Below are 14,148 nucleotides of genomic sequence, written 5' to 3' on the forward strand. Positions count from 1 at the left end.
CCTAAAGGTCAGAGATGTGGAAAAATGTGGTTCAAGAAATCTCAGAGATTTTTCCCAGACGCACAAGGTGATTCCTTCTTTAGAGGGCAGAGGAGGAGGAAATAATGGTATACGTCGTCCTAGAGGCAGGGGGGAGGGGGTCCGCAAAACCAGGATGGTTGTGATTCCTTTTGTGGACATCCCTATCAGTGCTACTGAAGTTGCGGCCTGACTGCGCTTCTCTGGAGCCAGTCGGGGGTCACTTATCTTTGTACCCAGAAGCCTGGCACGACATCACACAAGGCAGGTGGGTACAAAGAATAATTTCCAGGGGATGCTCCATACCCTTCTCTTTTCCACCCCATCTAACCAAAAAAATCCCAGATGTTCCACCCAATCACAGGGATCAAGCAGCTATAGAAGTCCAAAAGTTGCTTTAAGAGTCATCCAAACCGTCCCCGCAGACCAGATAGCATTTGGAACTTACTCCAAATTCTTTTTAGTGCCAAAACGAACAGGGGACTGGTGGCCCATCTTGGATCTCAGCAAGTTAAACAAATCAGTGAAGAAGTCCAAGTTCCGAATGGTAACACTGCAGTCTATACTCCCTGTGTTAGGGAAAGACAATTGGATATGCTCCATAGACCTCCAAGATGCGTACTACCACATAAAAATGGACAGAGCATCAAGTAGTCATTTACGCTTCCGGCTGGGAGCCAGTCATTACCAATTTTGTGCTCTGCCCTTTGGTCTCACCACAGCCCCCAGGGTGTTCACCATATTCATGGCAGTAGTAACGGCTCACTTGAGACGTCTTGGATTCCAAGTGTTTCCATACCTGGACGACTGGCTCCTGACTGCCCCCACCAGGCACCTACTTCTACAAGCCAGGGATTCAACCATCTGAGTCTGCACTCAGCTAGGCATTACTATAAATTGGGAAGAGTCTGCCTTGTCGCTGTCTCAATACGTGACTTTTGTAGGCACAGAAATAGACACAGTTGCAATGATGGCTTGCCTTCCTTCAGACAGTGTAAATTCTAAGCCAACAAATATGCAGCCTGCTTCCCCAACACAAGGTCAAAGCGAAGACTGTGCTCAAACTTCTAGGAACAATGGCCTCTACTACAACTCTAGTTCCGCTAGCCAGACTACATATGAGAATTCTACAATGGCTACTCTTTTCCCAGTGGTCTCTTCAGCTGCCTCTGTCTCATCCCATTTTAATAATGGAGTCTTGCAAAAAAGACCTTGGATTCAGTCCAATCAACTAACGATAGGGAAGACCATTCATTTTTCACCAACTCGTTGCTACCATGGATGCCTCCCAGATATGGTTGGGGGGGCATTATCTAGGAAGGACAGTCCAAGGCACATGGCAAGAAGATATGAGGCTCACTTGCATATCGGTGTTCTAGAGATGAGAGCAGTGCTACTAGAGTTGGAAGCATTTCACGACTGTCTTCCTCTAGGGATGATAGCAATCCAATCAGACAATGTCAGTGGTATGGGATATAAAGAAACAAGGGGGGACCAGATCCTATCCTCTATGTCGAGAGGCTCTGCGTGTTTGGCAGTGGGCGATATCTTCCCAACGCTTTCTAGTTGCAACGCATATCCCAGGGAGAACCAGTGTGATAGCCGGCAAGCTCAGTAGGACAGTCTTGATGCCTCACTAGTGGTCTCTCAATCAGAAAAGATTTTTCGCAAATGAGGTCAGCCTTGCTGCAATCTGTTTGCCACCCCAATGAACACCAAATGCAGCAGTTACTTCACCCTTACCCCCCCCCCCCGGGAGACACAGAGAGACGCACATGTCCACAATTGGCCCTCGGGACTTCTTTATGCTTTTCCACTATATCAAAAGTGATCCAGAAAGCAAAGGCTTTGGGAAGCAGAATGATTCTCATCACTCCTTACTAGCCTCGTCAGATTTAGTTCCCTTTTCTTGGGTCTCACCTTCTGGATGATCCATGGACTTCTGGACCCAGTACCAGACCTTCTGACACATGGACACATGTCAGGCACGTTCCATCCCTGTCTCCACACCCTCAACTTAACAGTGTGGCTGCTTCACTTCCATCCCTAGTCAGGCTTCATGATTTCTCCCCTGCGATTACACATATCCTGACATCTTCTCATAAACCTTCTACGAGAAAATTGTACGCTAGCAAATGGAAAAGATTTTCTCTCTAGGCACAAGCTAAGAACATAGATCCATACACAGCTTCCATTCCCTTAGTGTTAGAATTTCTAACTGAAGTTTTTCATCGGGGATCAGCTGGTGCTACAAAGTTCAATTAGCAGCTATATCCAATTTTCATTTGGGACAACATGAACCTAATCTTATGGCTCACAGATTGTGTAGTTCATTTTTAAAAGGCACTACCTTACTAAGATCTCCTTTTCAAGAACCTATATCTCCCTGGGATTTAAATTTTGTTCTTTAAAAACTTACCTCACCATCTTTCGAACCTTCACATACATGTGATTTAAAGTTCCTTTAATGGAAGACCATTTTTCTGGTAGCCATTACGTCTGCCAGAAGTGTGTCAGAGCTGCAAACACTCTGTCAAACCTCCTTACTTGATAGTTCATAGAGACAGAGTTTCCCTTCGCACTAATCCTTCCTTTTTCCCCAAGATTTGTTCACAATCAAACATTAATCAAACTATTGAACTGCCAGTCTCTTTTCCAAATCATACAAACAAAGCGGAATACAAGTTTCATCAAGTTGATGTACACAGACAGTTAAGGTTCTATCTATATAGAACCAAAGAATTTAGGAGATCAGACCAGTTATTTGTATCTTTCTCGGAGACGAGAAAAGCAATGCCAGTCTCCAAGATAACGTTATCAAACTGGATTTCAAATTGCATATCTTTTATTTACTCTTCTAATGGCAAAGAACTCCCATTCAAAATCAAAGCTCATTCCACCAGATCTATATCCACATCTGCTGCTTTTCAAGCCAGAATTCCAGTATACAGTGCATGTGCAGCAGCAACTTGGGCTACCCCTCATACCTTTATTACTCATTACAAATTGGACTTGGCCTCCAGGGGTAGAGCCTCCTTTGGTTCCACGGTTCTTAGGAGTGTATTCCCGTGAGCCACCTGAGAAAGAGGTGCTTGGGACGCTGTCCCATATGTAAGAATGAAGGTGAGATAGGACTACAGAACATAAAGAAGTTATATACTCACCATAACGTTCTATGTTTGTAGTCCATCTCGCCCCTCATTCTTACGAACCCACCCACCTACCCCCGTCCATGTATCCTTGGAGGATCTGGAGACAAGATAGTGTCTATCATCCTTGGGATTGGAGACCTTTCATCTTTGTTTTTCCTTGTGGAAATATTTTATATAATTTTTATAGACAGCAGCAAACAAGATCTGGGGATTCTTACTAGTGCATTATGGGATACCTACCTTGCTATGAGCCAACTTAGAGACTTCGAGCTTTGTAATCGGCAGAGTTGGAGCCGAGGATCAGCTCCGAACCCATATGTAAGAATGAAGGGCGAGGTGGACTACAAACATGAAACGTTATGGTGAGTACATAAATTATTTTTTGGTTTGCTACTTTCATGCTTTCACATTACAAAATGTTTATAAAGGAATGCTAACAAGCGAATTCAGGTATTTACATTTTCACAGCTAAAAAGAACTAGCTATGAAACTGGATGTAATTATGAATCTGAAGTAGTTAACTTCATTTGTGCAGCAACCTTTGGGATCGGATCCGACCGTTTTCAGCAGTTTTAGATCCGAGCTCCAAGCTCCTTCCCCTACCCATAATCCCCTGCCAACCCTGACTGACCTCAGATCTAGTTTGCCGAGGTTTCGTTCAGCAGCTTGATCTTGAGTCTCCTGGTGTTTCGTCTCTTCGTGAGAAAAAAATTTAACTTTTTTAAATCTTTTTCTTTAAATTTTGGTGTGAAAGTGTGTTTTAACCCCCTTATAGTCTAAACTCTCTTAGTTAACCTTAGTTATCCTTCCCCTACCTTCGTGGTTCCATCAGTGTTGTGTGTGTGTGTGTGTGTGTGTGTGTGTGTGTGTGTGTGTGTGTGTTTGGGGCCTTGTGTGTGTGGGTTACTTGGGGGGTGGTCTGCCCCAAAGCCTACCTCGGACGAATCCGTGTTCCTGGAGGCGTTTGAAGCAGGCCCGTCTATCTCTTGGGTGTCCCCTCCAGCCGACCCCCTGGTACATTTGATCACTACCAGGGCGTGGAAGGAGCCGGACACTGTGGAGCCAGTCCCCAAGCGCCCGGACAAGATCCTTAGCCCACCCCCTGACAAGTCACACTGGAGTAGGGGTCCCCTGGTAGATGCCATGTTGGTGGCGGCCACCAAGAAGGAACTTGCTCAGGAGAGTCCCTCGGTTCATCCCCGAGCAAGGAGTCTCGGTTGATGGACCGCCTAGGGAAGTGGGTGTTTAGTTCAGCAACCTTCTCTGTGAGGTCACTGAACTACATGGCACACGTTCTCCAACTGCAGCGGGACCTTATTAAAGAGTACGCTGTGTCGCCCCCCGAGTCCATGTCGGCGGAGGACAAACAATTGCACTCCACCCGGATGGCCACTCTACGATCCATATCGAACGCCTCTATGCAGCTTCTGTCTCATGCCACAGAAGGAGCCGCTAGAGCCGGTGGAGCGGGCCTCGTTATGAGACATCAGGCCTGGCTCCAACACTGTGATTTCGCGGAACCCTTCAAGGCGTCGTTCGCTAATGCCTCTTTTGATGGTTCTGCCCTCTTTGGCAAAACCGTGCGAGATACCTTGGTCCAGAGCGAAAAGGACGGGAAGACGTCTACCGTCGGAGTCTGCTTCTCTGCTCCCCAGAGGTCCTTTTCTAAGAACCAAAAGGGACAGAAGAAGATGTGGTTCCAGAAGTCGCAACAGTCTCGTTCCACTCCGGACTCCCAGCCCTTCCACGGCAGAGTGGACGCCGCCCTAGAGGCAGAGAGGGCCCGCAGAACTTTGGATCCAGAGAACCCTTCTCGGACCAACCCACGCAACACCCCTGAGGGGTTGCCCGACTGCTCCACTCTGGAGGCAGTCGGGGGGGTGTTTCTCAAAGCACCCAGCAGCTTGGGAGTCCATCACGACAGACCGCTGGGTGCTTCGCATAATATCCAGAGGATATCAGATTCCCTTCTCTCGTTACCCACGCAGCCTCAGATACCTCCCCGATGTCGCACCCGATCAGAGGGAGGCCGCAGCAATGGAAATCCAACATTTGCTGGGAAAAAGAGCCATCCAACACGTCCCCCCAGACGAGTGCGGGTCCGGGTTTTACTTCAGGTTCTTCTTGCTGCCAAAAAAGACGGGGGACTTAAGACCAATCCTCGACCTTTCTTCCCTGAATCTGTCAGTAACCAAAGAGAAGTTCCGCATGGTCACTCTTCAATCCATTCTCCCCCTCTTACGGGAGAACGATTTTATGTGCTCTATAGACCTCAAGGATGCTTACTACCACATTCTGATGGACAGACGATCCAGGAGGTTCCTCCGCTTCCGGCTATGAACCAGTCATTACCAATTCAGGGTCCTCCCCTTTGGTCTCACCACAGCCCCCAGGGTGTTCACCAAAGTGTTAGCAGTGATAGCGGCCCACCTGAGGCTCCAGGGAATTCAGGTCTTCCCGTACCTGGACGACTGGCTCCTGACCGCCCAGACAAGCCATCTACTCTGTTCAGCCAGAAACCACTTTCTCCGTCTAGCTCCCTGGCTGGGGATCACTATCAACATAGAGAAGTCGTCTCTTACTCTGACTCAGATTATAGACTTCATAGGGACCAGATTGGACACAAACAAGCTCCTAGCTTTCTTGACCACAGACCGGCTACTATCCCTGAGGCTACATGTGCAGGCCATTCTACAATCTCCAGCTCCCCTGGCGGAATTGGTCCTGAGGGCTCTTGGCTCGATGGCGGCAGCGATCAGCCTATTGCCAATGGCACGTTTGAACATGAGGGTCTTACAATGGACCCTCTAGGTCCAGTGGTCCCTTTTTCACTACCCTCTGAGCCATCCCATCCCCCTCAGCAGGGCCTGCAAGAGGGCCCTCCTATGGTGGCTCCAATCTCCAGACCTTCAGCAAGGACGCCCCTTTTCTATGACCCCTCCTGTAGCCACGGTGACCACGGACGCCTCCCGCCTGGGGGGGGGGGGCATTGTTCAGGCAGGACAGTCCAAGGCACGTGGGTCCTCATGGAGACCTCACTGCATATCAACGTCCTAGAGATGAGGGCAGTGCTGTTAGCATTGCAAGCACTTCAGGACCTTCTTCCCGTAGGAACGATTGCGATTCAGACGGACAACATGTCGGTTGTCTGGTACATCAACAAACAAGGGGGAACCAGGTCTTACCCACTCTGTCGAGAGGCCATGAGAGTGTGGGAATGGGCTGTCTCCACCAACCGCTTTCTCATAGCAACGCACATTCCGGGACGGTCCAACATCCTAGCGGACAAACTAAGTCGCACCATCCTGCTACCATAAGAGTGGTCTCTGAATCCCAAGATAGCGAATCGGATCTTCGCCAAATGGGGTCAATCCTGTTGCGATCTCTTTGCCTCTCCCTCGAACACAAAATGTTATGACTACTTCGCTCTCATTTCCCCCTCCGGGGAACCCCCGAGAGACACTCTGGTGCATGCTTGGCCTCCCGGTCTTCTTTATGCTTACCCTCCTCTTCCTCTAATGCTGAAGTTTCTTCAGAAAGCCAGTCAGTTGAGCAGGATAATCCTCATTGTCCCGTTTTGGCCTCGTCAAACCTGGTTCCCTTACCTTTGGTCTCATTTCGTGAATCCTCCTTGGATTCTGGATCCCCGTCCGGATCTAATATCCCACCCCCTAGATCTCCCAGTCCCGAACCTGGACACCCTCAAGCTCACGGCTTGGCTGCTCCAGTTCCACTCATAGCCAGGACTCCTGGTATCTCTTCCCCAGTTAAAACCATTCTAGTAGCTGTGCATAAGCCTTCTACTAGAAAGATCTATAGCAGCAAATGGAAACGTTTCTCCATTTGGGCGGAACGCAAAAATTTGGATCCTTTTACAGCTCCTCTGCCCGCTGTATTAGACTTTCTGTCAGGACTGTTTCATCAAGGAGCTAGTTCCTCCACAGTCAAGGTCCAACTAGCAGCTATCTCTCATTATCACGTTGGAAATGAATTGGGCCCTTTGATCACCATGAAATTGTGTAAGACCTTTTTGAAGGGCACCTTTTTGCTCAGACCCCCAGTGAAGGAGGTGGTCCCTCCTTGGGATTTAACGTTGGTGCTTCAGGCCTTGACAGCTCCCCCTTTTGAGCCTGCAGCCTCCATAGATCTTAAATTCTTATCATGGAAAACGGCCTTTCTTGTCGCTATCACCTCGGCTCGAAGGGTCTCTGAACTACAGGCCCTATGTGTAAAACCCCCTTATTTGACCTTTCACAAGGATAGAGTTTACCTCAGGACCAATCCCTCCTTTCTTCCCAAGGTTGCCTCTGAGTCAAATATTAACCAGTCCATCAACTTGCCGGTCTTTTTTCCTAACTACCATAACAAAGGGGAATGCAAATTACATTCATTGGATGTGCATAGACAACTTCGCTTCTACATTAACAGGACATCTGGTCATAGGAAATCCGACCAGTTGTTCGTCTCCTTTGCCAAATTTAACTTGGGTAAACCTGTATCAAAAGTCACACTCTCTAGATGGATTTCACAGTGCATCCTTTTAGCATACAACAGTTCGGGCAGGCCCGCACCTCAAGGAGTCCATGCCCACTCTACTCGATCTATGTCTACCTCTGCGGCTTTCAGAGCTAGAGTTTCTTTGGATGATATTTGCTCGGCAGCCACTTGGGCTTCATCTCATACTTTTATCAATCACTACAAATTGGACATTATCTCCAGAGGGAGAGCATCCTTTGGCTCTGCAGTGCTCTGGAACATCCTTCCATAAAGGCCGCCCAAGGTTCAGGTAGCTGGGGACTCTGTCCCAAAGGTTGCTGCACAAATGAAGTTAACTACTTCAGATTAAGAAGTTATGTACTCACCATAACGTTCCATCTGAGTAGGTAAACTTCATTTGTCAGCAACAAATCCCTCCTGCCCCCTCACTTGCAAATGTTCTCATACTCAGGTCCATGGGTTTTACCCATTTATCTTGGGATTAGTCATTGCTAGCAGTTTTCTGCGGTTGGGCAAACTTGATCTGAGGTCAGTCAGGGTTGGCAGGGGATTGTGGGTAGGGGGAGGAGCTTGGAGCTTGGATCTAAAGCTGTTGAAAACTGCCGGCTTGGATCCGAGGTCGGATCTGATCCCAAAGGTTGCTGACAAATGAAGTTTACCTACTCAGATGGAACGTTATGGTGAGTACATAACTTCTTATTAGTCATGAAACAGTGAAAATTCTGATGTATAGGACCTTTTGGGAAGTGCTTTTGTTGGAGTAGTAACTTATTTTCAGTCAAGCTGTGAAGCGTCTTAAGTGCACGCTACTCTTGTAATATCAATTCTGATGAGATTCTTTCAAGCTTATTCTGATTTTTTCCAGCAACGAAATATAACACTTCTAGAAAATGTACATTTTTAGGAAGTAATGAGCATATATTTTGTGTTAACTTCTTTGCTGTGAGCATAACAAAAGCTAGAGAAAAAAATTGGCTTTACAGAGCTGTTTTTGTTTTAAATATGTTATACAAGTACTGTTTTGTTTTTGTTTTAGATTTTTAGAGCAGGGGATTTGTAGGTATGGTGCTCAGTGTACATCAGCACATTCACAGGAAGAGCTCCGAGAGTGGCAGAAACGTTATGCTTCTCGTTTGATGAAACTGAAACAGCAACAAGAAAACAAACAGTGTACAGGAAGTTACATGGAAAACTTAATAGAAAAATGGATGAATTCATTATCTCCTGAAAAAGTGGTAAGCTTTTGTGTTCTTAGCATGTATCTTTCAAATCTTGGTGTAGTTTTAGAACAAGTAGATGGATAGATGATCATGGATACAGCTGAAAAGATGCAGGCCATCTGCACTTCCCAATAGGATCCTTGCATGCCATTTTACTTGCAAGTTTCTGTTTGCTTCAGAGTGTTTTTTAGCTGCTGCAGCTGTTGCGTCAGTCTTTCCTACATGCAGATGTGTGAGGGGTTTGTTTTTACATATGTTCAACTAACCATATACATTATTCTCTTAACTAGCTGCAGTTTACTTCCATTATAAAAAAATGTTTTTCTTAAAAATTAAACCTGTTAGCTGGACCACATAAAAAGTACACCTGCAATTTTTCTTCATATTCTGTCTATCTGTAGATGAAAGAAAAATTCTGCAGGCCTTGGGTTTCATGGCATCCTGCATTCTGCTAATTCCATATGCAAGACTGCATATGAGGAAACTTCAGTGGTATCTAAAAAGTGTTTGGACTCAACATTACCACAGCCTGGAAACAATAATTACCCTCATTCCCTGCCTGCAACAGGAGTTTCGATGGTGGGCAAAAGCCTGTCACCACAACACGGGAAAGCCATTCACCTTACCCACAGCCAGGCAGACATTGACAACAGATGCATCAGATTATGCCTGGGGGGCTCATATGGCAGGAAGATGTATTCAGGGCACATGGTCCGCAAGTCAAATGCATCTGCATATCAATCAAAAAGAGATGCTAGCTGTTCAGAATGCCCTGACAGCCTTCAAGGATCTACTTCATCCAGGACAACTTCTAATAAAGGTGGACAATACTACAGTCATGTGGTACATAAACAAGCAGGGAGGCACACATTCCTACCCCCTCAGCAGGCTAGCCATGAACTTGTGGCACACAGCATTGACTTACCAAGTACATCTGCAAGCTCAATTCCTGCCAGGAAAGACAAATACTCTGGCAGACGAACTAAGCAGAAACCTAATGAATCCCCACGAGTGGAAATTGGATCCACAAGTCTTCAGCATAACAAGGACCTGGGGATGTCCGAACATAAACCTGTTTGCCTCCCCTCACAACTACCAACTACAAAGATTCTGCACAAGGACTTATCACAAGCAAGCATGGAAAGTGGATGCTCTGTCTTTCAGCTGGAAAAATCTAACAGTATATGCCTTTCCTCCTCTGCCTCTCCTCCCCAAGGTACTCCTCAAGGTCAGACAAGAGAAACCAAAAATACTGATTGCCCCAGACTGGCCCCGCCAGCACTGCTACCCAATCCTAAAGAGCTTGTCTCACTGCCCAGCCGGGACATTACCTCAAATTCCTCACTTATTGACCCAACAAGACAATCAGATACTGCACAGCCAACTCAAGACCTTAAACCTGGCGGCATGGCAGATAATGTAGCCTCTCAAGACACACCTCTCTCTAAAGTAGTGATGGATGTTATTTTGGAGGCCAGGAGGCCTAGCACCAGAAAATCTTATGCAGACAAATGGAAGAGATTCTGTGCTTGGAACCAAGCACAAGGTATTGACACGATTGTTCCAAATATTCCTCAGATTTTGCAATACTTAACTGAGATGCTGGATGAAGGCCTTTCCTTTTCATCAATTAAAATTCATGCCTCTGCCATTTCAGCTCATTACAATACAGAACCACCTATTTTTTCTCATCCGTTACTAAGGCAGTACCTCAGAGGGGCCAAAAACATAAGACCTCCAAGGAGAGCACCAATACCTGCATGGGACCTCAACTACATCTTGGAAAAACTCACACTGCCTCTGTTTGAGCCAGCGTCTGCAGCTGATGTAAAATTCTTATCCTGGAAAACAGCTCTGCTCCTAGCAATAACCTCCGCTAGAAGAGTCTCAGAGTTACAGGCACTCATGGCTGTGGAACCTTTTATCATTTTCCATCCTGTCAGGGTTTCGCTAAGGACAAACTCTACATTCATGCCTAAGGTAGTGTCCAGTGTGGCCCTTAACCAAACAATTCATTTGCCTGCTTTTTATCCCAACCCACAGAATAAGGGTGAGAGAATTCTGCATTCTTTGGACATTCACAGACAGCTATGCTTCTGCTTAGACAGAACTAAAGCTTTCAGAAAGACTGAGCAACTTCTAGTGGCAAATGCTGCAGCATCACAAGGAAAGCCTATCTCAAAACAGACTATTTCAAAGTGGATAGGACATTGCATTCGTTTCTGCTATTCACAGCATGGCAAATCAGTGCCTAAGGGCATTAGGCCACATTCAACCAGAGCAGCAGCCACTTCAGCAGCCTTCCTCAGAGGAGTACCAACCAAAGACATCTTAGAGGCTGCAACTTGGAGTTCAGTGCATACCTTTGCAAAGCACTATCACTTACCTCTCTACTCTAAATCCAGGGCAGGCTTTGCCACTGCACTTCTGCAGGGCCTGATAGCCTCTCCTATCTATTTAGCTCCAGCCTCCCAACCTTAGCTTTGGGATTCAATCCAATTGTAATGACTGCAACAGTGAAACACGATGAACATAGTACAGTTGTGTACCTACCATAAATGTAGATGTTCGTGTGTATTCACTGTTGCAGTCCAGGTTACTCTCCCACCATCCCCCTTTTTCTTTGCTGGGACCTATCTGTACTTTTCTACTCTATACAACCTATGTGGTGTATTTGCTTGTAGGTGAAGGAAAAGTTGTTTTTGGAGCATGCATGCTTATTGGCATAATTTAGCCCATCATTTTAGGGGCACCTGACATCTGGGGCAAGAAAAACTCAAGAAAATGGCGTCGGCTGTTTCACTGATTCTTCATACCGTTGTTGGTAATTCTTTCACCTTTTACCCATTCGGGTATTTCCTTTACCATAGCTGGTATTTACTCCTTCCTTTTTCTATCCAAAGAAAAAAAGTTGAAGTTTTATATTTTCCCGTTAGTGTTCTTGGGTGGTGGTGGTGGTTGTTGAATTCCTCAATATGTCTGAGAAAAAAGGAAGTGCTGACTTTAAGAGATGTGTTAAATGTGACAGAAAAATGCCAAATGTGGGCAGCTATGTTGCATGTGTGTATTTATCTTCATGTTTCACTGTTGCAATCATTACACTTGGGTTATCTGCCTGCAGGTAGCCCTCAGTTAGCCCGAATACCAGAAACCTGGTATTTCTGTGTCGGATGCTGTCGCTCCAGGACTGACGTCAGGTTGTCAGTGGTATAAAAATAGGCAGCCGACGCCAATACATCAGTCTTTCTTGCTGAGGAGCCCGAAGCAGAAGCAATTGGCAAAATTTTCGTTGACTAATTGAATAATCCTGAAGTCTTCTAAAGCTAAGTACCCCATTGGGAATCCTTTTTTTCTTGCTCTAACCAATGTCAGAAAAAGTTAACAATTGTCTTGCCTGTGAAAAGCAAATACCTCACAGAGATTTTCATTCTTACTGCGTCACTTGTTTAGGCCCAGACCATGACGTACCTCGCTGTCGGTTTTGTGCCTTAACGCCCGAACCATTCGTCGTTAGGCTCTCTCTATCGCTAAATTATTTCGCTCTCGATCTCCGTATTCTGAAATGACTTCGGTAAGCCATCCGACTAGAGATGTTCTGAAAAAAGGTAAGGATGAAGAGATGGACCACATAGGTCCAAAGCTGCTGACGACACTTCCGTTAAGCTAGTCGCCACTCCACCGGTGCTCTGAGGTGCTTTTGCAGCCCCTGATGCCCGCTTCAATGGATTCGCAGGCCGAAACCCATTCAGAGTCCAGTATGCTGCAAGACTACTGTTAGACTGTGGAACCTGCGGATGTCTCTACCTGGGATGGGTCCGGAACTGCTGTGTAGGCACCGGCTTCTGAGGCAGTTCTTCGCTCAATCGATGTTCGACAAAAACTGACTTTTTTTAACCAAAACTACCGAGTTTCTTAGGCCCAGTGTACACACTACGCCTAGAAAACCGAAGACCAAAGCGCATGCACCTGTTCCTATGCCACAAAAACAAATGCTTAGAGTGGCAGAAGACTTTATTACACTGATTAGGGTAAGTCAGCCTTCCCCTGCTAAGAGAAAAAGAGACCAGTCCCCTACAGCTTCTACAGACCAGGAGTCTGATGACTCAGATTTCTGGTTATGATGACATGCCGTTATTTGCTTAGGAGGATTCAGATGCAGAGAAATCTATTCCCTCTGCCTCCCCTCCAGAGGATTTTTCTTTTGGTGAATCCTTGCGTACATTAAGAAAGCATTTCCACTGGGAATGCCAAGACTATCCTCGGTCCAAAAATAGACTCAGAGAATTCTTAGAGTTGCCTCAACACAGGCCTTTAGCAATACCCCCTGTCCTGGATGTTGATGTTTTTATGGAATCCAGTCTTACTCCTGACACTTTACCTCCTGCCCCTAGGAAACCAGACAGGTACTATAGAGTACCTGGCACTCATAAAATTTTTTTCAAGAATCCTATTGCTGACCCAGAGATCATTTTCCAGGGGCTTAAAGGTATCAAGGCTACTACAGCGAAGAATCCCACCCCTTCGGACAGGGATTCCAGAGCTTTGGACAGATTGGGTAAGAAGATGTATACCTCTGCAACTCTTGCTATTAAGGCATTGAATTGTCAGCTCCATATGCTGAAGTACCAGCAACATATTATGGAACTTATTAAACAAAAAGTGGCAACATTTTCAGACTGCAGAAAATAAAGAATTGCAGGAGCTTATGCACTCTGCAAGCCAAGTCAGCAAGCATACTTTGCACTGTGGCTTTGACACCCTAGAAGCATCTTGCCGGGCAGCTGCCAGTAGCTCTGTACTGCGAAGACGCTTGGCTGAAGGAGCAGACCTTGCCAAACCATGTCAAATCAAAGTTACTAGACGCTCCTTTGAATAAGGACTGTTTGGCACCAAAGAAGAAGAATTCTTAAAAAGATGGAAGAAAAAGCTAAGTCTGTGCAGACTGTTAAATAATTCTTACAAGTGCAATCCCCTAGATTCAGTAGGCATTGCCTTTCCCAACACTGGTCCTTTCCAGCCCCCTCCAGCCTTTCTCAAACATGACCTAGGGGAAACAGACCAGCCAGACTACAGTCTCAGGGTTTGCAGAGATCTAAGCAATGGAGTGCCCCCACCCTTAAAGCAGGGAGTGGTAAGCCACCTCCTTTATGGAAAGCTCACAATGACTTCTTTACTCCACTCCCCAGCCCTGCCCAATTGCTTGTGCCCCTAGGAAGAAAACTTGCCCATCATGCAAAAAACAGGATGTCCATCACTCAGGA

General features: G+C 46.2%; 1 protein-coding gene across 1 annotated transcript in view; it reads left to right on the top strand.

Moving 5' to 3' along the window:
* The window catches only part of HELZ (helicase with zinc finger), a 3,197,037-nt gene that overhangs the window by 285,271 nt on the left and 2,897,618 nt on the right, over positions 1–14,148 (top strand). Inside the window, exon 3 of the mRNA XM_044085095.1 lies at positions 8,704–8,902. Coding sequence (XP_043941030.1) covers positions 8,704–8,902 — 199 coding nt within the window. The remainder of the gene's footprint in view (positions 1–8,703; positions 8,903–14,148) is intronic.

This window comes from Protopterus annectens, chromosome 10.part0 (genome assembly GCF_019279795.1).
Source record: "Protopterus annectens isolate FY-2018-M chromosome 10.part0, PAN1.0, whole genome shotgun sequence".
In the NCBI taxonomy this organism is placed as follows: Eukaryota; Metazoa; Chordata; order Ceratodontiformes; family Protopteridae; genus Protopterus; species Protopterus annectens.